Here is a 24,413-nt window from a genome sequence, read left to right as displayed (position 1 = left end):
CCTTAATATTTAGTATTTGAAAATAAGTTTCTGAAAATCATGACCTGAAAAAATACCCTAGTTCTGCTGCTGCAGCAGAACATCATAATATTGCATGAATGTTCTCAAGTATGGCTGGTTATGTTTTTTTGTCTCCTTTTCCTTCAGTGTTGCTGTCCTCAATGTCAATTTGAAATTATTTAATAAATAGATAAAATTCCCCTGTCTGTCGTATTCAAATAGCTTCTTTTTGACTTGGCTTATTTAAGAAAGCTTACATCAGTTTTGACTTTCTCATACATGGATGCTGATGTCACCTGATGCAGAAGTCATATTTAGCAATCTGTTACTGTGCTCTCTGCAGCCCTTTTAAAAAGCATATGGTGATGCTCTCTTCCCTTGCTATGGAATCTAAAGTGATAAGATAACAGCCATGAATTTCACATTATTTGAATTCCATTACCATAGGTGTAGGGAGTGATTTAAGTTCTTTCATAGTAACTGCTTATGCATGTACTTTGTTTAGCTTTCCTGCTATGGCCCTGTGTTTAAGCTGCTGTAGTTTAAACATCATTTTGCCCTACAGAATCCTCAAGTGTTTTAGTTCTATTATGCTTATAAAAATGTCTCATAAAATCCATAAAATCCTGTCTTTTGACTCAGGCAGGCTACCATAGGGCTTCAGTAGCGTTAAGCATCTGCTTATCTATGTGGGTGATTACATTTCAGTTAAAACCTGCCTTCCTGTATCCCTTAGGATTCTTTTCGTTAAAAATTGACTCTCTATGTGAGAATGATATCAGTATCATCTAAGATCAGGTTTATGAGACCCTTTCTGTCTTATTTTCTTTCTTCTTATTGCCCCTTGGCCCATGAACCTGGAGCTGGTTGCTGGAGATCTTTAAATGTCTTCTCAGTGTACTTCTCTATGTAATATCTTTGATTTTTAGCAAAACCAACTTAAAAAGCCAGAATTCATTTCTGAGTACTCCAAGGTAGATAGTTGTGTAAATAATGTTTGGGATATTTGGGGGTGCTCCTATCCTCCACTTTCTTCTGCTGCCATTTAGGTTTTAATTCTAAGTTTCTATGTTGACTTTTAAATGGGAGGTTGTATAAATCTGTATGACTGTCTGGAACATGGCTTGTCTTTCACATCAACGTTGCCACTGCTAAAATGCACCACCCACTGCCTCACTCTGCTCACATTCATCATTTGGTCTCTATGAAAGTTCAGCAAGTGTCAGTGAGTGTCAGTGGGTGCCATTTTTTCAGCATGGAGGAATTCAATTACACCACTTTCCTTCATATGCATGTCCATGTCAGACGTCATTTTGCCAGGTGGCTTCTCTGCTGCCATCTGTTGCGTGGCAACAACATGTAGCAAAATATTGGTGGGAAGGTTCAGCCTCTACTGCCATACCTCTAGCATCCAGCTCCTACATTGTAGGCCAACATAATAAAATAGGAGGCATTACTTTTGGAGCAGTCATTGTAGATCAATCTGTAATTGGACATATTTTACTGGACTAAGTCTCTGAGACTGGCATGAAATTTTCATCTGTCACTGGCCTCTGTGTGGCAGGACCCTGCAGTAGAAGTGTCTCCTGAGTGGGGGCTGTGGCTGGAGGTGGCTCAGAGCCACAGAGAGCCTTTTAGAGTGGAACAGCACACCTCTGCTCTGATGTGGCTGCTAAAAGTGGGTGTCCTAACAAACACCACACAGAAAGTGGGAACAAAAAGATAACATCTGATATAAAAGAATAAAGTTACTGAAAGAAATGCCACTTGTGAGGTCAAGGAATTATGGCATGCTAAAGAATTTCAATGGTCTTTCACAGTTTAGTTTTGTTTTGGTAGTAAAAGCACTGTAGAAAGCAGTTCATTTTAAATTATGAGATAGTGATTCAGTGTGAATCTTTTTATTTCAATAATGATCACTTCAGACATTTTCTCTCTGATGTGGCCCAATTGAAATCATATTTTGACATATCTGTTGCTCAGTTGTCAAATCACCCAATCTCCAACTCACCCATGTGTAGCAAGGAAGGCTTTTAGCTCAGTTCTGTGACTTTTCCAGCTTCTGGATATGGTACAGCCTTGCCTATACGAGGAGTTTGCAAAACCACCTGGTTGCAAAGAGAACTCCAGTTTTCTTATGGCTGTCAAGCGTTTTTGCATAAAAATTACGAACTCAGCTTACTCATCTGTCTGCTATTTTGTCTTGATTTTTAAACATCCAGCTAAGTTGTAAACAGGCTGGTGCTAAGTTTCTTGTTTATTTTAGATATTACATGTTGCTTTGGTGCTATTCGGAGAAGGAAGATCCTACCTCTGATCTAGTTTCCGGTGTTTGCAGCTGTTATGGAGTGATGTGCAGAAGCTGGTGGAAGAGAAGATTTGGTGAAGAACTTCAGCACCAGCAAGAATGAAAGGATCAAATACTAGCTAAAGGTTGCCTGTTCCTGCCCCTACCACTCTGTTCCTCACCGAAGGTATTGAGATTATGTTGCCAGCTAGCAGCACTGTCTCCCAACAGCATCATATCTTTCACCATTATTTCCATTTGCTGCCTCTGGCAAATGCCCATTCCTAATAGTGGTCAGTGCTTGTGGGCCTGAAGACCTCCATAAGTACCTTCAAGAAACAGTTTCCACCTGGCTTTGTATCCCAGAATACACAGCTGCTACTGTAACTTGTATTTTTATCTTTCCTTTTTACCAAGCTTATTTCCCCTTCATTTTTCTACATGCATCTTTGTAATCACCGAACTATGGCTACAAAATTTTATGCAGTTTCATTTCCAGCATTTCTTGTAGTGGCAGTAAGAGTAGGTTGATGTTTCTATACTATTGTATATATTATATGTACTACGTAATTCATATACAATTTTATATGCTGCTAGTCAAGGACTTGTAGACACTTTTCAGTCTGTTGACTTGTTGTTTAAAGTAGTGCTGATTGCATATGTAGTAGTTTGCTTTACATGCAGTTTCTTCAACTTTTATTATGGTAACTGTAGGAGAGGCAGCTTTTACTTAATTCCCAGCAAAGCAATGAAACAAAAAGTGAAGAATTTGCATGTATGATTCTGATAAACCTGGATTCTAATGCGAAACTATGGAAGAAAGTAACATCTTGGGGGAGAGGGGAAGCATCTCATTATTTAAAAAAAACAAAAACGAAAAAACACCAAAAACATGGTTATGGGACTATACGTAGTATGAAAGATGTTATCTGCTGTTGTCTATTCTAAGCATCTTCGGAAAATCAGTTCTTTTCTTAAAGCTCCTAATTACTGTGAGAAGTTCAGCTTGATATAAAGAAAAACATCAGATGAAATTTGGAGAGCATTAGGTTATTTTTAAATTTGTGGCATTTGGAGAAAAAAACAAAATCAAAAGTTAGCTCTTAGTGGCTAACAGGCTGTTTGGAAGGTTATCAAGTTTGGTAAGCATTGGTGAATACATTTTAACTGAGTCATGCTAGAGTGCCTGGGGATCTATTCTTCTGAGAAGTGATAGCTAATGTGTAGCTTGCATGCATCTTAATCACAACTTTTGCTTTGGAATCACATCATGATTGATCATGCTGACACAGAGACTGTTGGTTAATGTAAATCCTCAGCTGCTAGAGGAAGCTAACTAGCAGAGTGTTACATTCAGTCTTGTTCTGATGTCTTTCTCTCTTCAAGATCTGTGATGTGGTAAGTGGCTATTGATCATGCTAAGATCTTGGTATGTGGCTATGATGTAGGCTAAGAAGATGCCTTCTTTGCTTTAGTGGTATTCTGCTGATTTGCAGAAGTATTTCACACAACTATGGGCATTCGGTTCAATGTTTTATTATGAACATAGTAAGTTTTAAGTTTTGTGAAGAAAGGCATGTGCTTTTTTTTTTTTTTTATCAAGTCCTACCTGACTTGTGCAGGCCAAAACTCAATTATTTTTGAACTCTAGTAGACTAGCTTATTTTCAGTAAACGTCTTTGATGCTTCAGTTTAAATTGAATGAGTGGCAGAGAATCCATTAGTCCATTAAATCATCTGCTTCAATAGCTTGTTCCTTTAGCGCTAGTTATTTATAGGTGTAGGTTTTCCTTTCCCTTTCTCATAAGATCAGTTTTGTCTAGATTAAACTCCTAGGCCTTAGATAATGTTCCGTCTTTGTTTGCAAATGTAAAAAACAATTTGTCATCAGAAATCCCTTATGTTTTTAATATAAAGTTATTGTATCTTGTTAACTTTTGTAGACAGGTCTTTTACAGTATCACTTCCACAGATTTACACTCACTTTTTGAAATCAGGTTTTTGCAAGAGCTTCCAGTAGATTATTAACTTATTACTTTGGAGAAAGATTATGCTTGATGTTTGAATTTTTTAATAATTTGTTCTTGGCTCTGGCTATATTAGATTACACTTGTATGGTGTTAATACAGTAAGCAAACAAGAATAAATAAACCTTCCTTTTTATGTAGTTGTCCTGTTCACTTAGTAAGATAACTGTGTCTTAGAAAGGCATTTGGTTGGTTAATATAAGGCAAAGGTAGTTTTTTTTAACTTGCTATGCTTCTGGTTAATGTATTATTTTAATAGTTAAAAAGGGATTGTAAAACCAAATACTGCCTTATGCATTGCATATTAAAATCAGTCTCTCTATATAATTTTCTCAGAGGAGCCTATTATTCTGATGATTCACTCTCTTCTCCCCCTGGAAGAAAAATCCCAGTTACTTTTTATCTGGGAGTTTAAGAGAGAACCTTAAAAGCATTTGGAAAGTAAGCTGCGTTTTTAAGATAGGATCCTCTGTTTTGCTTAAAATTGTAACAGTTGCCTACTGAAACTGCAGTAGCTACCTACATGAAATGTTTAGTTTGTTGATGTCTTGTCTACCTTTAAAAAGTTTTAGCTTTGGTTAGTTCTAAACTCCTCTTGAACTGTTTCAAGTTCAATGTCCTGTGTATACTTTCTGCTTAAAAATCCCGTGCTGCTGGTATTTCCTCCTGCCAGAGAGTTTTCTGTGCTGAAATCAGAAATTATAGTGTATGAAAGCTTCATTACTGAAGAAATCTGCACTTGCAATGAAATTCAAATGGGTGGTGAATTCCATTAAGAAAATGTTTAATTAGAGAATAATCTGCTGATTGTATAAATAATCTGCACATCTCACACAAAATTATAAGGGAGTATACAAAGTGAAAATCACACGGATTGCTTGGAGGAATCCATAGAGGTATACAATTAGGCTTTTACAGAAGCAGTATAAAGCTGAAGGTATGGATGTAAGAATAAATAAGACTTGTGATTATGTTTGCTTATGTCCTATGATGCATGTAAATAGAAATTAAGAAAGAAAAAAGGAGTAACTTTACACAAATACTACAAAATGTATGTCTGCATTCCAGAAAAAGCATTAGAAAAGGGAGTGGCTGAAGGTGTGAATTGACATTGACTCATGCTGCTAGGAAGAATATTAAACTGGAGAAAAACAAATATTTGTGCAATTCCTTATGGACTGCATCTCTTACCTATTTTAGGTAAAGATGATGTTGTGATATGACTGTCCCAAACATAATGGATTCTAATGGAAGTTGAGTTACAAAGTAGATAATGGTTGTGATGGTCAGAATTATGTGCAAGAATTATTTTACTTGTGATACCGGACTGCTAGAGTAGGCTTTATGTATAATGAGACCAAGTGGAAAGGATTAATAATAAGAACTTCTGTTTACAGGATGGGAGCTCATCAATTTGAAGAGATATATGTGCAGAAAGATTTGGAGCTTTCATGATTGAGGACTGCTAAAGTAAAGTGGCCATGAAAAAAACAAACCCAGTCCTGGGATGCATCAGGCAGAGGAAGTCCAAGAGAGAAAAGCAAGTATTTGTTTCCTGCAAGTTACTGGCAATATCTTATGTGAAATGTATACAGTTCTGATTCCATATATTATGAAAAGACTTAATCTGAATGGGAGCTTGTCCAAGATACAGAAAATTTGTAAATCTCCTGTGGTGAAGTGCCCGTTCTATTCAAAGTAGCGCATAAGTCTGAGAAAGATTATGGCTGCTTTCTGTAGATGCACTTTTGGGTACAGAATAAGCACAGACTAGGCTCTATAAACAGAACTTATACTCGTGCAAGAAAACAAGTACAAATTCACAATGTATAGATTTAGTTTGAAAATTAAAGAAAGCCCTTAAGCATTCGAAGTAGAAGCTTTGCAGCACTATTCCAGTAATAAATGGGTTAAGGAAAACCAGTTGTGGGTTGTTTTTTTTTTTTGTTTTGTTTTGTTTTTTTCCCAGATGAAACTTAGTTAATGAAGAGGTTTCTATGGCATGGTTACATGAAATATCAAGATGTAGATTTTGACTGAAGAAAACTTTTCTAAGCCCATAATTCTTGCTACCTATTTGCTTATTTGTATAAAAAACTGGCATCATTTTCATCTTAAAATAATTATTTCTTTAGTTTCCAATCCTTTGTCAGAGGCTGTGCCATCACACACAGTCACACAGGCAGGAGTTAGAATTTGCAGGTTTTTTCCTAAGAGCAGAACAATGTACTTTACTTAGAGTAGTGTGCTTTCCTAAGGAAATAATTTAGTTAGTGAAATTGTGTATTAAGAGAAATTCACAATGATGAGAGAGTTCAATCTAAGTCTCATGTATATGAATGTATCGTGCTTTTTTGAGTGTTTCACGTTTAGTGATCAAAAAGTCAGTGTTATACCCCTTAATAGTGGAGTGAGTTTCATATTTCATATTGTGCAAAAGTATTGTAGATGATGTATATGCCATTAAATATAATGACATATGTATTAGCTATAATGATGCAAGAATTCTGCTTCATGAGTAGCTTTTTTTTCTTTTCAGCTTATGTAAGGTACACTTGAATAGAGTGGATAGTTGGGCCAAAAGTATGCTCGCTTAGCTTGCTTAGAACCAAATTTAAAATATCTTAAACTATACATTGCCAAGAAAAACATAATCCTTTTCTGGGACCATAATTCTGATCAGCAAACAAAAACAAGCAGGAAATCTTCACTCTCTCACTGAATTTGTTATTGAAAGCATGTTGCTAGTAGTAAGTTAACGAGTACCTTATTTAAGTCATGGAAGTTTCTAATTTTAAGTACCTCCTTAATCTGTAAATAGCCACAAGACATGATGGGTGCATAGTATATCTTTTTTCATTAATTAATCATTTTTGCTGTAACAAAAGTACACTTGTATGTGTATTTTTCTTCTGATGATGATTTTGGAGATACACTCCAGTCTCTCATTTTTAACAGAAATCATTTTAAGTTTGCATTCTCTTTACCATTTCCTCTAGTCATTTTGTAAACACTGCTTTTGCTCCTGTGAAGTAGTGGTTTTTAGCAATACGTTTCCTTTTAGTTTGACCACAAAACATTTTCTATGCTTACAAAGAATTGTGGTTTACATGTCTAGTATGAACAATTTGATTTTTAAGGCATTAAAGCAGACACTTACTTTTAGGTAAATATTCTGTCTTCTCTTTGGAGTCTAAATAAATTGGTGACGCTAACTGCTTTTTCTATGCTGTGCATTTAGCAGTAAATAAATTTTAATGTGACTCTTTCTTACAGCTTTCATTTCCAATCAACTGGTGCATTAATGAATGTGTATTCTTAATGATTTATAATAGCAAATACTTACCGAAACTTTTTTGTTTCATTAAGTGCTGATACACTTTATAATTTAATTGCTCCTGCAGGTAGCTGATTTGACTCTAGGCTTGCTTTGCTTACAGTAACAATCCTCAGTGAGCTCTGGGTATGGCCTGTATTCTTTTACGTAACGTGTGCCCTTTTTATTCAGTCTCACACTTCTACCAAGTTAAAATAAAATATATATAAAGCTATCTTAGAGATCTGTAGAAGATGACATGCTCTTAAAACATGGAATTCTGACCTTGCTTTCAAAGAAAACAGGTCAGGTCATAGTTCATATTGTCAAAAAAAGCATTAGGTAGAAAGGCCTGAGAGATGTACTACAGATCTTTTCCTTTTCCATCTTGCATGCCATCTTACTAGTCTTAAGTGGAATTCTTGTGTCTCTTTCAAACTTATACAAACAAAAACCCTCCCACAAAATAACTATAGAAAATTTTCAGCACTTTAAATTAATGTTTACCTTTGATTTTTCCTACCTGGAAGTAAGTACTCAGTGTGTATCTCTAGGATTGAATGAACTTGGAAGTTGTTGGGAAATCTTTTCTCTAAACTTGAAATGGAATTGAAACAGCAGAAAAAGCTGAATGGAAGGAAAAAGAAATTAAGGTGAAGGAATGATTACACAGAAGAATAATTTGGGACAATGTGGGTGTGGATAGCATCTCAGAGAAAATTTGGTAGATTTACGGTTCTGAGAATTGGAAATAAAGGTAATTTTGAAAATTGAGTATAAATGGCATAAGGATAAAAAGGTGTAAGAAATGCTTTTGAACATTTTGGATGTGTCTATTGATTAAAGTTTAGAGTTTTCTAGTTCAGTTGTTTAATGATATTTTGCCAAGTAGAAAATGAGTTGAGGTGATTTTGCATTTTTTTTAATGGATGCAGTGTTTTTCGATGAGAGATAGAACTTCATAGGCAATGTCATAGTTGTATTCATATTACTTGTCAAAATGGTTTCGGTAGTTTTAACACAGAAGAGACCTCATTGTAAAAATTAAGTTTCTGAGCTCAATCCTGATTTTCAAGTGAGTGAGTGTAATAGTGCCACATAGGCTTGCTTGAAATCTCTCCTCTTTCTTTCTAAGAGTTTATTGTTTTCTTTAGCAAATGTAGTGGAAAGGTGTAGAGAGAAGCTGTACTGTCTGAATTTTGGCTTTAATTTTAAATGGGCATTTCAGGGGCCACCAGAAAGGAAGACAGACAATGGATTGTGTGTCTAGAAACTGTTCCTTATGGCCTTTGCCATGCTTGCAATTGCTTAATTTGTGACACAACTGCCCCTAGGCCAGAGTACTTGGCAATAGTAAAATATTTTGTTAGAATGGCTATGATTGTTTACTTATACAATATTATTTATGATAAGATAATGTAAAAGAGAATTCATAAAATTGGAAAAAAAACCTGAAGGTGAAATTATAATTGAGTAAAAACTCTTTGGTGGTGATAAATTAGGCTATTAAGTTTACCATGGAATTTTTAAAGAATTATTTTAGGGTCTGAAATGATAGAACTGGTAAATATTTCTACTATAGAAGGCAGTGTTATATATGTATGAGTGTGTGTGTGTAGGTATATATCTATATATCGATATATATATGTGTGTGTGTGTGTGTATCTGTACACACATGTACTCATAAAAAGTTATGTTTCTTCTGGTCATTTAAAAACCAGAATTAATTGCACGTTGTTTATGTGATTTGTTCTTCAACTCAGTGGAAAGTTAAAAGTTCTTCTCTTTTCTGCTTGTCAGAGTAATGACGTTTTTGGCCATCTACTGAATTTAGCTTAATTACAATCAAATATATTGTTATATATATTAGGATTATAATTTCAGATTTTTTTAAATTCTTTCCACAGAATATAATCCAAGAACAATACAATGTTAATTCTCTCTGTGTTCAACTCCATAAGGATCTTCACTAAGGAGTTGCAGTGAAACAAACACAGAATAATTTTTCTTCAGTACAATGTGGTGAAGTGGAGGAACTGAAATTGTCCACTTCTGTACAGGCTAAGGACTTAAAATGTGTGTTGCTTTGTGAACAGAAACAGTTCTGGAGTGAACTGAGCATCTGAAAATGCGGCCATGGACTGGTTCCTGGCGTTGGATTATGCTCATCCTCTTTGCGTGGGGAACTTTACTCTTCTATATTGGTGGACACCTGGTACGAGACAGTGAGCACCCAGATCATTCTAGTCGTGAATTGTCCAAGATACTTGCTAAACTTGAACGTTTAAAGCAACAAAATGAAGACTTAAGGCGGATGGCAGAATCTCTCAGGTAGGATCTAAAAATAAAATTATTCAGAAAATGATTATATAAAATAAAAAATCAGATTTAAAGTTTTTTTTTTAACTTCAAATTTAGCACATTTAAAAATGTAGAAGTATTTGAATCGGTGCCTTAACTGAAAATCTCTCAGAACATTTGAAGAGGTTAAATAATGTTGTACTTCTTGTTTTGCTTTAATTTAAAGTTATTATTTGTCTGAGTGCTGCTGCCACTATAACCGAGTTCTGTACATGACTGACTCCTCACTGTCAACTTCAAACAGCTGCAATTGTTGTGATGTTTAAACCAATTAGAAAAGCTAGTGACTTTTGTGCATTTGTGTGCAGTAAATGAAGGCTTTTGTTTTAAGATAGTGAAAATTTGTACAGCCTGTTGAAGATGTGTGTGAACTTGCTGAAGATGAACTGCTTAATGCTAATCTTTTTCTTTACTTTGCTGCTAAACCTGTAATGGTACTTGTAGAATTGTGTAATCATTTATTTTTTCCTAATTATTTGTTGTATTATGAATGGAAACTATTACAGTTCAAAATGTTTTCTTTCATCTTTTCAGGCAGAGGGCTCTTGACATAGGTATCTCTTCTGATATCTCTGTATTGTTTTCCCAAAAACTTATAAAGGAAGAACTTCTTAGGGTATGTGATGCCACACTCAGGTTGCATCTAGGTTGCATGAACATCACTTCACACAACCTTAAAAGGCTTACTTAATTGTGGGGACAAGTGTGGAGGCTTTGTAGAAAACCAGAGGAGCAAAACTCAGTACAAGATTTTAGGGAATGGGAGAGTGGTATTTAAAATATATGTATGTGATATATGTATGTGATCTGAATTCATTTACTTTTCTATCACAATCACATTCAGGCACCAGGGTATGTGTAGAAGTGCTCTTGATAGCTGGCAATAAATTCAGGGCCTTCAGCAATTAATTCAAGCTTGTCAGCAAGCATTCTGTCTTGGGAATTTTTTTTTTCTTCCTGGATAGGCAGGACATCTGGAGCCTAAAAGCAGAGTCTTAACATTCCACAAACCTTGAGGAGGTACGCTGTACTTTGCTAGGGTTGATAATGTAAGGTCCATTGCAAGGTCAAAGTGCTAATTAGAAAATAATTCAACAGCAGTGTTTTTTGTAAATAAGTTCCTGACCATATGTGGGACCTGGTGTATGTAACATGTAGGTTATAGTTTGCTCTGATTTGTATCAATAAAGCAATTAGTTTATTTCTAATCTAAGCATGTTAGAGTAGAACATTCCTTCTCTATACTTCAGATAATTGCTGCAAATTTCTGGACTTAGGCAAGATGATCAACTAGGATCGTAACTGGATTCAATTCAGCATTTATATGAATATGTCACTGAGATATTTCAGTGACCTTTTGTCCTAGCGATTTTATGTAACTACAGAACAATTTGAAACTCTTGTACAAAAAAATCTAAAATGACTTTGTAGGCCTATTTGATTAGCAGCACACGTACATGTACCTGGGACTTGAAGACATAGTTTTTGGAAGGAAGTGATCTGAGATTGGTGAAGCAGTAGACTTCGAGTGAAGTAATGTAAGACAGTGTAAAGGCTTTCCATTATTTCTGTTGAACAAAATCCACGATGTTTTTGTAGAAAATTCACAAATATGTTTGAAAGATGTTTATTGTTCAACCCTCATCATTTATTAATCATAAAAGTGATAAAAGATTTCAGTATCTCGTTTGTGTGTTTGCTAGATAGAGCAAATGATGGTAAAAATAACTATTGGCTTTAAAATAGCCTGTTCGTAGTTTTGTAGTGACATGGCTACTTAACATGAGGCAGTAGCCAACAGTCAATAGTTTCAGTATGTATCCTGCAAGAGATTAGTGCTGCTGTGAACATTTATCAAAGAAACAAAATCACCTCAGCTTCAGAAAATAAATTAGAAGATTACTGTTGCTCTAGATGTAGAATATATTGTCATGAAACAGCGTTAAGTATACTCATGAATTTAAATGTTTCAGTAGCAATTCCAGCTTAAAGTCATTGGGAATTTAAACATAACGGGACTGCCTAGCTGGAAAATTGCAGTAATAAACATCTGATTAACTTCACTACTGAACATATTTTGACATAATTAGATAAAATTTGTGGGTGGAGAAGATGCCCCAAGTTAACTGAATTTATCTCAGTGGGCAAAGAAGCTTTGTGAATGGCAGAAAACTACCATAGTATTCAGCTCTGCCATTAATATCAGTTAGCTACGGCAAGGAGGAAAGGAACAGAAAGTGGATATGATTACAAGAATGGTGTAGCTAGAAGTCATTGAAACAATTTATGTTCTGAAATTAGAGGAAACTGGTATTTGATCTTTAGTTGCTTGGAGTCCTTAGTTATGTAGTAAAGTATGTTTAAAAGCAGTTCATTTTGGTTGCCCAGTATTTCTCATCATGATGGGTTCCTGTGGCTTCTTTGACTTCAGCTTCACTTAATAAAAGAGCTCAATCATATGGATGGTTGAAACTAAGAGCCAGGCTGTGCTTAGTTACATTTAATTGTCCATGAAGCAAAGTATATGGCAACAAGAAGTGATCTTTCCACTCTGAGATTTGAGTGCTATATTGCTACCAATTGATAAATCAGCCTCTCATCCCCACAACCAAGAAAACAGACCATGTGAACAGTTTAAGAATATGCAAAACCAAGCACATGAGAGCTGTTAATTGTTATATCCATGACAAAACTTTGTTTAGCCCCTTTTTGCTTTATGATACTTAAAACACAAAAGCATGTTTAACTCATGGTTGGTTTTCTTCTCTGTAGGGTGCGTGAAACGTGTGGGTAGTAGAATTAGGGTTTAGGGCAGTGAGAAGTCTTTGTTTTGTTTTTTTCTAAAATATGTGGGTTTGATTTCACAAAGAACATCATGTTCTCATCATTTTTATGTCTGTAATTTATTGCACGTATTGTTTAAGAATGGTTCATATTTTTATAACATTTTTGTGAGTTTAAGTGAGATGCTTAAAAAAAAAAATCTATATCTATCTATCTATAAAGTACCTTGACCGTGCAATGGTGTGACTTGGAACAGTCCTATCTTTTTGAAAATTGCCTGAATTTAAGGTGTCCCTTTATTAATGTAGTATGCTTTGGGATTGTGCTTCAGGTTTCATTTCCTTTTTACAATGAATTAGGAAAACCTTAGGTGAGAAGTGACTAGTTTTTTCTTTTGTCACTATGATCCCATGTGCAAACATTACTTGTGGGCTATAAGTAGGCACGGCTCTATGGTAGTGTTGCAAAAGAGAAATTAAAGGTGTTTTGTATTGCCTGAGCTTTACAAAATACATGCATGAGTATCGTTGGGTAAAGAATTTTGGAGAATTACCATAATCCTTACATATTTATAAACAATATTGGTGTGAGCAAATCTGGGTTTATTTTAGAAGTAGCCTACATTTTATCTGTACAAAATAGTAATAACATGAAGTTTTTATACATCTTACTGTTCTATTTCCAGTAGAATTGAAAGAGCTTTTTCAAGAACATGTTATAGATGTCATAGGTCTTGCAACAAAAAGAGAAATCTTTACTACAATTTTTGTTATTACCTCTGGAAAACATGCAAGAATTTAGAATAAATCACAGCATTGCATAATGTTTCGTTGTTAGCCTGCATTGCAATTTTGCCGGAAGTTTGAATTTACTAGTATGTTTATGATATGATCGCTGAAAGCTGTCATTGTTGCATATGAATGATATAAGACCTTTAGGAGGAGAGCTTAAAATGGTTACCTTCACAATTTCTGATTTTTTGTAAATGGAAGCTGAAAAAGGTGTTTATATGCCATCATGTGTTCCCTAGGCTTCATTTAAAAATATATTAATGGTACATAAATATACATAATGGTACATAAAATATATTAATGGTACATAAATAGTATCCATGTACTCCTTTGTAAGTTGCTGGGAAGATGTTTACAGTTTTGTCTTTTGCTGTTAGTGGCATCCTTTCCTGGCGTATTTTCATGACACTATAGGAACCATCATTTTCAGAATTCTCTTCAGGGAAACAGACAATCTTGTTAAATGTGTTCATATTATGTTCGTATTACTAATATGTCATACTTCATTTATATTCAACAGTATGTGTTTATTCCCTAAAGTCTACTAAATATTACATATTGTAGAACCTGCAATTGTTTTAATAAATACAATAACCTGGTTCTTATTTGAATAGGATCAAGTGGAGCAGGAGTGAAAAAGAGCAAAATGGAATCAAACAAATAAAACTAAGAACCAGTAATTCTAGACATTATTTTTGTTTTTCCAAGTGTAGCTTCAGAGCAAAGAGATAGTACTTTCATTTTGGAAGAGCACTATAATTGCTTTAATGTAGTTGGTGCTGAGGCTGGGACAGAATCCAACCTCAGGATCAATTGATCATATACAAATCTAATTATTAGAGTACTTCTGTTCATTTTTCTGGGCAGTTTCTGGATGCACTAGGCCTGCATAACCTAATAAGTGTTGAAAGGGAATTGGATGCAAAAAATGTTTTTGATGGAATTTAAAATATTATTTTAAAATATTATTTTAAAATATTATTTTCTATTAGATGCATTTAAATGTCACAAATTCAAGGCTGAGGTGATCTCGCAGGGCCAAGGTGTGAGGAGGAAAATGATTCAGATATATGCTGTGAATTTCTGCTCTTTATTGTTTTTTCTTTTCAGTAATGAATTAAGGAAAGGGGTGCATCTTCAGTGGGTATGAATTAACACTGCTGGTTTAAATTGGCTAGGAATTCTTCTCACTGGAGGTAACCTTTAGTATTTCCTTTCAGTTTTATTTACTAGGGTGGTTTTATCTTAGAAGTGTGAAGTAACATCTTTAATTCCTTTTGTTTGTAGTCACTAATAATCAATAAAGAAAAGATAATCCTAATGTAGATTAAGTTATTTGTGAATCTTCCAGCACTGTGCAAAGAGCTCAGAAAGGTGTGAACAAAAGAATGAGAAAATGTTTGTATGGGAGCCGTCAGGTCATAGCCTGAACCTGTAATGCAGCACCTGGTGAAGGGGTGTAGCCAGCCCTAGGAGCACAGGTGTAAACAATTCAGCTCCCTTACCTCATTTAATGACTGGCAGCTGCTAGGGAATGTTCTGTACTGAAGAAGAGTCTCTCTTCTGAGGGAGCTCCTAGTGAGCTGTGATCCTCTGAAAGGGGTAAGCTACTTCTTCTTTATGACCAAATTGTGATCACTGACTTTCTTAAGTGATCTCAAACTGATTAAAAGCAACTAGATCTGCTGCTGCTTACAGAATTTGTGTGAGTTTTTAACATCTAACAGTTTTATTTTTGCTGATTAATTATGGTAAACTTTTAAATACATTGGAAATAGGAAAGTATTAACATATTTTTATAATTTCTGGTTAAAAATTGTTTATAATATTTTAACAATTTGGTAGTTAATTGAATGTTGCTACATTACGTTTTTGAGTGCTTCTTTTTGCTTTTGGGGATTCAGGTTACAGATAGTTAATTTACCATCCATCCATATTACAAGAAGGTAAAAAATGGCCTCAGTGACGTGTCAGGTGGGGGAGATGCATAATCCTTTTTTTTTTTTTTCTTGGAGTGCAGCTGGATTTATTAAACAAGGGACAAAGCAGAAACTGCTTTTCTATATAACGTAATCTGTCTGGTGTTTAAAGTTCTACAGTAATATATTTATGAGTTCATTATGTAAGAGTTATATTTATGTTAAACTAGTAAGAAACAGCATGTGGAAATAACAACTTGTAAGTACTGAGGCAAATGCTTAAAATAAAACTACTATTTGATGTATTATCATGGCTGACTCTGTGAATGGGTTATAAATCTATTTACTCTGTATTTATAACAATTTACTGTGTTATCATAGCAATAAATGAAGGTTATGTGCTAGATTCTTACTGACATTTTCATTATAGTTGACATGAATGATCATAATTCAGATAAACTTGTTTTAAATTCAGTTCTCAAATTTTAAGGAGCAAGTCAGTTGTCAGGGCTCATTTTGGTATGGAAACTTATGTATATCTTTTTCAATGAGTATGCTTATTTGTAAGTATGCGTTATTCATAGGATTGTCTGCACTGGAAACTATCTGAATAAATATTGTGAATGTAGGTAAGGGTTGCAAACACTTTTCCTTCAAATGTTACCTTATCTGCAACTCATGGATATACTTTAAGGCATTACAAGAAAGCTGTGCTAATTACTGACGAGAGCCTTTTCCTTAATTGTAAGACTGGAGGAAGACAGTAGTTCCAAATCTAACAAAGTAACAGATTAAGGAAAAAAAGTTATCTTTGGTTTTTATCCTAAAGTGGTGTCACCTTTAAAAATCCAAAGAACTAGTTCAGGATAATCCCTTCCTGCTTCCATCCTTGCTCTTCTTATCTTGCAGTATAAGTGCTGTAAACCTTTTCCCTGCAGTATGTCAGAGCAAGTTGAGTTTTAAATGGCGTATACTCCTCTTTTTTTAAAATCTTGATTGTATCATATGACAGCAGTTATTGTGCTTCATTCATATTATCCATCCTTCCGTAGGATTTAATTGCTACCTTAGCAGACTGAATTTGTTTGGAGGATTTGTAGGCCATCTGAAGATTTCTGATGATAATAATTTTATATCACATACCTTACTTCACAAGCCCTACTTTTAGGGAATGTGACTTACAAAATAAGCTGTTCCATTTTTCCTTGAAAATTTACAGTAATTTTGTGGTGAGTTCTGTCACAATCTAAATTGTGATACCAAATGGATGGAATACAAACAGGTTTCAATCTTGTGGTTATAAAACCTACTACAGGAGCTGAAACTTGTTTCAGTTTTTTTTTTTCAAGGTTGGCTTGTGCATGGTAACACCAGGTATTGGTACTATGCATTTGTCATAGAATCAAATTCACTAATATGTGGTCTTCGCTTGTTTATACAGGAGGAGAATATTTTGTGAGTACACATGTTTAAAATATTTTCTATAGTCTTGTTATACTTGCTCCCTCAGTGCATGACAAAACAAATGAGCAGCTATTGATCACTCCTTTCTATTTACCATGGTAGAATGAATGGTAAGAGTTTTAATACGCAGACAAACTATCTCACACTAATTTAATTATCCTTAAATTGCTTCTAATATGGAGTTTTAAGACTTTAGAATTTTTTACTAAATTTTCATCAGGCCGTATAGCCGCCTTTTATCTTTCTCTTCTCTCGGGAGGGGAAAAGAAACAAAAGGAGGAAGGGGTATTAATGCTGTGCTTCATATAATACAACTTTATCATACACGTATTAAGTATTTATCCCTTTCAAAAGTTTAGATGAAAATGGACTTTATCATCTCCTAAATTTGTTACTATTTCATTATCCAGATCTGAGAGACATTGAGCTTGATGACAGCCTTCTAAAGATCCTACTGAGATGTAATTTCAATTTTAGGGTGATGATAATCCCTCTAGCTTCCGTTTTCTCTGTGCAAGAGACATCATTGGTCTGGCAGAAGATCTCCTTTCATTGTCTTGAAACTGTGTATGTATGTGTGGAGAGAGTATCTCTTTATGATTGTGTACTATTTGGTGATAATGAGGAATAATCTTTGTGTTCTTTATTATTTTAGGGATTTTCCTTCTTCCTATTCAGGGTCATTTCTTATGAAAGCTTTGTTTTAAAAAAAAAAAAAATAATAATAATGCTCAGGTCCACCAGAAGTTTCATTTCTGCAGTTAAAAAGGGTTTTTATTTTCCCTCCCTTAATTCATGAAGCACGTACAAGATATCATCTAATTTCTCTTCTTTAACAGTTTTAGTTTGTTAATTTGTTGATTCAATTTGAGATGATAAGCAAACCTCTATAATACTCTAAGGGCTGATATGTGACTCACAGGTTTCATAATCTGTATTTCCATACTTCTCTCATGCTTACATACCAGAGATTGCATAAATGGATGTCACACTTGCTCATGTTGGTTTAAGTCACCAGCAACCGAGATAACTGCAGTCATGAAAAATTTTCAAAATGATGCATTTATGAAGCTAGAATCTTGTGCTGAATCAATTAAAAAAAAAAAAAAAAAAGCCCCCCCAAAACCCACATTGAAATCATGTTTATATATGTAGGACAATTAATTGAAAAATGGGGTTGCTATGCTGGAGCCCTGGCTCTCTAGAAATATGCAGTCAGCATTCAAGATCTGAGGGTACTTTATGTAAAAAATAAAACATAGTCAGAACTTGAATCTTTTAAAGGCACATCCCTGAATTAGCCTTTGCTTGTGTATCTGTCAATCTAACAAATGTCTTTGGTTATTCCTATCAGAAAAGGAGTTAAGCTGCTGCAAATACTGATTTCTTAAGAAGGGCCTCGACTGGTATTGTCTGTGAGGGAACATCTTGTAAACAGCATAGCTTAATGCTAGGTTGAATCCATGTGCTGCAGCTATGTTACGCATTGCTCTATTCTATGTCTTTAAGGTTTTAATATCTTTATGTTAATATATTTAATTTCTTCTAGTTTAAAAAGAAAAATAAAAGCTGTGAACAGCAAACCAACATGGAACAGAAGTCAGAGGAGAGATGAATTATCACACATAATTTAGCAAATGTAACTTGTTTATAAATCATATTTCTTTGTTTTGTATGTCCTAGGATACCAGATGGACCCATTGATCAGGGACCAGCTGCAGGAAAAGTACATGCTTTAGAGGAGCAACTTTTAAAGGCCAAAGAACAGATAGAAAACTATAAGAAGCAGACAGGAGATGGTTAGTAGATGAGTTTTCTTCTAAACATTTTTTTGGTATTCCATGTCACAAATGTTTTAGTTTCTTAACAATTGCTGATGCATTTATTCTTTTTTTTTTCTCTCTGATTTTAACAGGAGGCCTTGGAAAAGACCATGAAATACTGAGAAGAAGGATTGAAAATGGGGCTAAAGAACTTTGGTTTTTCCTCCAGAGCGAATTAAAGAAGTTAAAAAATTTAGAAGGAAGTGAACTGCAAAGACGCATAGATGAATTTCTGTCTGATTTGGGGCATCAGGAAAGGTATTTGTATTAGTTGCTTTTGCATTTATAGTGGAAGGACTATGGATTATTTAAGTAAAATATTGATGTACTGCTTAAAAATTTATTTGGATAAGTTACTGGCATTTGGGCTAAAATAGCACATCTGAAGTATGAAAACAAAATTATAATTTTATTTAGTGGGAGGTGTAAATTATATATTCCGCTTATGTTACTACAGCTTACAGTGTGAGTCTTTAACTTCAGTATTTAGTTGAAAGACCTGGGCCTCAGATGCCAGTTGTTGCTTTTTACTGGTATCTATTTATGTGCATATATGTAAATGTGCACGTATGCTGTTTTGGTTTAACTCAGCACCACACAGCCTCTTGCTTACTCTGCCAAGGTGGAATGGAGAGAATTGGAATGATAAAAGTGTAAGAACTTGTAGGTTGAAAGAAGACAGTTTCCTAGGTAAAGCAAAAGCTGCACATGCAAGCAAGCAAAGCAAGGAATTAATTCACTACTTCCCCTCTGATGTTCAGACACTTGCAGGAAAATCAGGTGTGGCACGTCGCAGTTTCTTGGAAAGACAAGCCTCATCACTGTGAACATCCTCCCTTCCTCCTTCTTCACTCCAGCTTTATTGCTGACTCCATATGATATGGAATGTCTTTGAGTCTGTGTCAGCAGTCCTAGCTGTGTCCCCTCACAGCTCCTTGTGTAACCCCAACTTTCTTCTTGGCAGGGTACCACAAGAAGTAGAGAAGTCCTTAACTCTATGTAAGCACTACTCTGTAACAACTGAAACATCAGTATGTTACCAGTACTATTTTCATCAGAAATCCAGATCGTGGTGTCCTAAGCTACACTGCTCATTGGATTATTACATAATTATAGTTAATCTAAAATTGTGTAAGATCATTATTTCAGGACTAATTCCCATTCAGACTTCCCATTCTGAAGTCATTTTCCCCCATTCCCCCACCTTAAAAGCTTAATGGAGAATACATTAGAAATTGCCTCTAATAAAGTTTTTATTTTTATGTTGTTCTTGATATTCTGGCCTCCGTATTGTTGAAATACTATTTGTATTATACTAACATTCACTATGAGTTTTGTTCATTCTCAACAAAATTAATTCAGTAAGTATTACAAATTCGGTGAAACCTCTGTAAACCTATTATATTTAAAATGTTATCTTCCCAACAGGATTACAGTGGCAATTTCTGTCTTATTAGTAAACAGTCAGAAGAAAATTTTGGAGTTAATTAAATATACTGCCTTAAACAAGTATCTCTCCCCAAAAAGCTGAGAAACCTGCATGTTTGAACATCAGTAGTAGAGCATGAGCCTTTGAAAGTATTACTGTAGTAGAAGGAAAACCTGGTAAGAAACTTTTGGAAGTCATGTAAAATAATATTTAAACCAATAGTTTGAAAATAATGCTTTTGATTATTAGTCTGGGTAAAGACTTCAGTTGATTTAGTTTTGTAATTTAATCTTTCAAACACTAAAATGTCACAGATTGATGGTGCTTAAAGTGAGAAGGGACCATTCAATTATCTAGAGTTATTGTCTATATAAAATAGATCATTACATTTCATCCAGTTATTTCTCTGCTGAGTGCAGTAATGTATGTTTGAAGTAAAAGAAGTGCTTGGCTAAAGCAGAATTTTCTGAAAGACCTCAGATCTTCAGCTAAACAGTCAACAAACAGATAAGCTACCCATTTCCTAGGCAATTTGTTTCAGTAGTTAACTCTGAAATATTTGTTCTCTTCCGGAGTTATTTTCTTTTACGCTTCTTAGACTTCAAGCCATTGATTCCTGACATACCTTTTAAACTGTGTGCCAGAACTGGAGCAAATAGTATGTCAGACTTACTGAGATCTGTCATGGAGACCAATTCATTTCTATACATGTTACTGCTGTGTTTATATACCCTAGCTCACATTAGGCTGTGACGACAGTTGAATCTTGAATTGTGGTGTAATTTGATGGCAGAATATTATGTCCCTCTGTTACGGTTGGAAAGATTAACACGGTGGAAAGGCAATAGAGGAGCATAACAGCAAAGGGACTAGCACTGATGGAATGGTGTTACAAGGGACAGATCTGAAGATCTGGGCTTTCAGGAAAGACTCCACAAGGGAGAGATCGCCAATCATAGATCCTTCCACAGTGGCAGTTTGCCCTTAAATGGGGTCTAAGAGAGGTGCAGCTAGGCTCCACCCCTTCTGGGCACAGGGTGGAATTGCCTTCACATGTGCTCCCAGGGCTGACTGGGTCCTTTCCCCACGTGCTCAGTCAGTGGTTCAGGCTGTGACTCAACAGTTACCATACACCCTGCCTCCTGGGATGAGTTGTTTTCTTATTCCTTTCTTTCCAACACCAGTGACCGCTAGTTTATTAAGCCAGCATGCAAGTTACCTGTATTTTTGTCTGACAGCCTTATCTTCATTTCTGTCTTAAGGATGCAAAGAAGCATATACTTCTTTACTCTAAATATTGAAAATGTGCATTGTAGACCTCTGAAAGTTATTAGATGAATCCTTCTATGGAACCATAGAATCATAGAATGGTTTGGGTTGGAAGGGATCTTTAAGATCACGTTAGTTCCAGCTCCCTACTATAGGCAGGGTCACCTCCCTCTGACCAGGTTGCTCAAAGCCTCATCCATCCTTGCCTTGAATGCTTCCAGGGAGGGGGCATCCACAACCTCACTGGGCAACCTGTGAGGGTGGTGAGGCACTGTAACAGTAAAGAATTTCTTCTGATATCTTTTCTAAATCTACCCTCTTCCAGTTTAAGGCCATTTCCCCTCATCCTGTCACTACATGTGCTTATAGAAAGATCCTCCCTAGCTTTCCTGTAGGCCCCCTTCAGGTACTGGAAGGCTGCTATAAGTCTTCTCCAAGCTGAAGAGCCCAAGCTCCTACAGCCTGTCCTCACAGGGGAGGTGCTCCAGCCCTCTGATCATCTTCGTGGCCCTCCTCTGGACCTGCTCCAACTACTTTATGTCCTTCTTGTGCTCAGGGCTCCAGAACTGGACAACGTACTGCAGGTAGGGTCTCAAGAGCAGAGTAGAGGGGTAGAATTACCTCCCTCAACCTGCTGGTTACTCTTGTCTTGCAGCAACCCAAGATATGATTGGCCTTCTGGGCTGCAAGCACACATTGCCAGCTCATGTTGGATCTCCCATCAGTCAGCACTCCCAAATCCTTCTCCTGAGGTCTGCTCTCAAGCCATTACCTGCCCAAACTGTATCTGTGCTCGAGATTGCCCCAACTCAGATGTAAGACCTTGCACTTGGCCTTGGTGAACTTCACGAGGTTGACATGGGCCCACCTCTCAAGCCTGTCCAGGTCCCCCTGGATAGCATCCCTTCCCTCTAGTGTGTCAACTGCACTACTTAGCTTGGAAGTCTAAAACCACTGTGGTACTGGAAAAAGTTTGCATGTAAGGTACAATCAGTAACAATTGTGCTTCTTCTAAATTAATGAAATTACCGTAAAAGTGATGTTACATTATTTTTCAAAAACAAAATGTCATGATGCCTGTCGAGTCTTAGAAGCAAATGGTGAGGTCCTAAAAGAAGACTGAAGTTTTTAAGCAAAAATTGGAAACTGAGAAATTAGGGACTGGCTTGTTTTGTTTTTTAAAAAAGTGTGGAGTGATATTTCAAAATTGGAAAACAAAAAGAAACAGTGTAAGAGAAAACATATATGTTTTGGTTGTATTCAGCCTGTGTACTCTATTTGCAGTGTTGACTTCAGGTACTGTAAAGTTCTTGTGCTGCAGGATGCTCGTTTTTGTTGCCTCTGGTCCGTAGTAACATAGTAAGTTTGTTCTTTCACCTTTAAGGTGTGTCTGCTTCTTTCACTGTCATGTCAGTCTTTCTCAATAGGCTGCAAGAAGACTCCTACCCTTCCCGTGTGCATATCCTTTGTCCTGTGAGGCACTGCTGTCTCTGGGATTTTTTTTCCCTTAGGATATCCAGTAGCCACCTAGACTCTTTTCCCTACATACAATCTGTCTGACCTCTTCCCTGAAAATAAGCATAACTTGAGAATGAGCAAATCAAATGCTGTCATTCACTCTGAGAATCACAGGATTTTAGGTATTTTGGTTATTGCTATGTTTTGTTGATTTGTTTTGGAATTTTAGAAGTTGCTAAATATCCTTTTGTTGACTGAAGTAATGAAGAATGGTTACCTATGTATCTTAACTAAATGAAATTTTGTATGTTAAGTTGGCATTATATATACACACAAACATGCATATTTCTAATCCAAATTATAATATGAGAAAAATATTATTGTTAATTTAAAATACAACAGTTTCTAATTTCTTTGTTATGGGGGGAAGCTGATGTAGGGGTAGGAAATCATGAAGTGACAACATAGCTGTTGAAGCAAAGTAGCTAATTTTCCTCATGAACAAGATGATCTTGTGTAATAGGAAGACTTGCTTTTGTAGAGATGATAGACTTCAAGACAGTTTCTGTGACTCAAGCTAAGTAGTATTGGAATCCCTTGTTAACCTTAATGCTGTTGTGCAAATGGTCTATTACTAACATGATAGTGCTTCTACTGTCTGATGCCTTAATCGTTATTTCTTAGTTGTGTCCTTGGATTGTGAAGATTTTCTCCCTCAGGATGCTGGTCTTGGCAGATGTTTTAGTCCGGTATTTCATTACTACTTCTACTGGAGAAACAATATAGTCTGTTGCAAGTATATTTTTATAGTTGCTAGAGGGAAGAGAGTCTTTGAGATTAGCTTCATCTTAACAATGGAAAGGCTATTTGATATAGAGTTAATGAAAAAGTACAGGTTAAACTACTACTTGTCATGATTGTATCCTAAGTTGGCATTCTCTTGTTTGGAAAATGGTTGTTAGCATGTTTCATTCCTTCTATTTCCCTTGAGCTGTTATCATGGCTTTTGTGGTAGCTGACCGAGCTTTGATAAATATTGTTTGGCATCCTTTCAATTTGGTGACTCGTCTAATTTTTTGTTGTTGTTCTCTGAGGTTTTTATTTAATGAGCTACAGTCTCTTATGTGCCAACATGTGTGATTTTTGTCATGTGACTAGTATAAATGTCTAGCCCTTTAAAATATCTTAACCCATTTATTTATTTATTTTGTTACAACCAAACACAGATGAAACATAGATCCAGATTCTTTAATTCTGTACTCCATTTTGCTTTCTAGGAGCAAAATACTCTTAGAGCATCTTCAAGATTTGAATTTGTGATAGAAAGCAAAGATAGCAACAACCCATTTATGCTGTTAGTTAGAAACACAGTGAAAGACCAAATGTGATTTAATAAATATCTGGAACTCCAGTATCTGAAATCTTTCTGCAGTCTTAACACCTGCAGTATCCTCTATTAATTCTGTTCAGACTCATCTTTTGTAT

At 35.5% G+C, this 24,413-nt stretch overlaps 1 protein-coding gene across 29 annotated transcripts in view; it reads left to right on the top strand.

Moving 5' to 3' along the window:
• FUT8 (fucosyltransferase 8) overlaps positions 1-24,413 on the top strand; it is a 131,594-nt gene that overhangs the window by 76,457 nt on the left and 30,724 nt on the right. For 4 of the 29 annotated variants that reach the window (XM_040700910.2, XM_046941671.1, XM_040700907.2 and 1 more), the window contains 4 exons: positions 2,339-2,474; positions 5,712-5,854; positions 18,633-18,748; positions 18,865-19,030. The exons of 1 other annotated variant lie outside the window; for it this stretch is intronic. In XM_040700910.2, coding sequence (XP_040556844.1) covers positions 5,796-5,854; positions 18,633-18,748; positions 18,865-19,030 — 341 coding nt within the window. In that variant the 5' untranslated portion in view covers positions 2,339-2,474; positions 5,712-5,795. Of the gene's footprint in view, positions 1-2,266; positions 2,475-3,642; positions 3,686-5,711; positions 5,859-8,184; positions 8,284-9,537; positions 9,962-15,104; positions 15,169-18,632; positions 18,749-18,864; positions 19,031-20,200; positions 20,378-24,413 lie in introns of those variants that run through there. 24 more of the 29 variants (NM_001398162.1, XM_046941666.1, XM_046941667.1 and 21 more) reach the window with 17 other exon arrangements.

This window comes from Gallus gallus, chromosome 5, assembly GCF_016699485.2.
Source record: "Gallus gallus isolate bGalGal1 chromosome 5, bGalGal1.mat.broiler.GRCg7b, whole genome shotgun sequence".
NCBI classification, from domain to species: Eukaryota; Metazoa; Chordata; class Aves; order Galliformes; family Phasianidae; genus Gallus; species Gallus gallus.
Note: the sequence above shows the minus strand (reverse complement) of the source record. Positions and strands in the feature narration are given on the sequence as shown.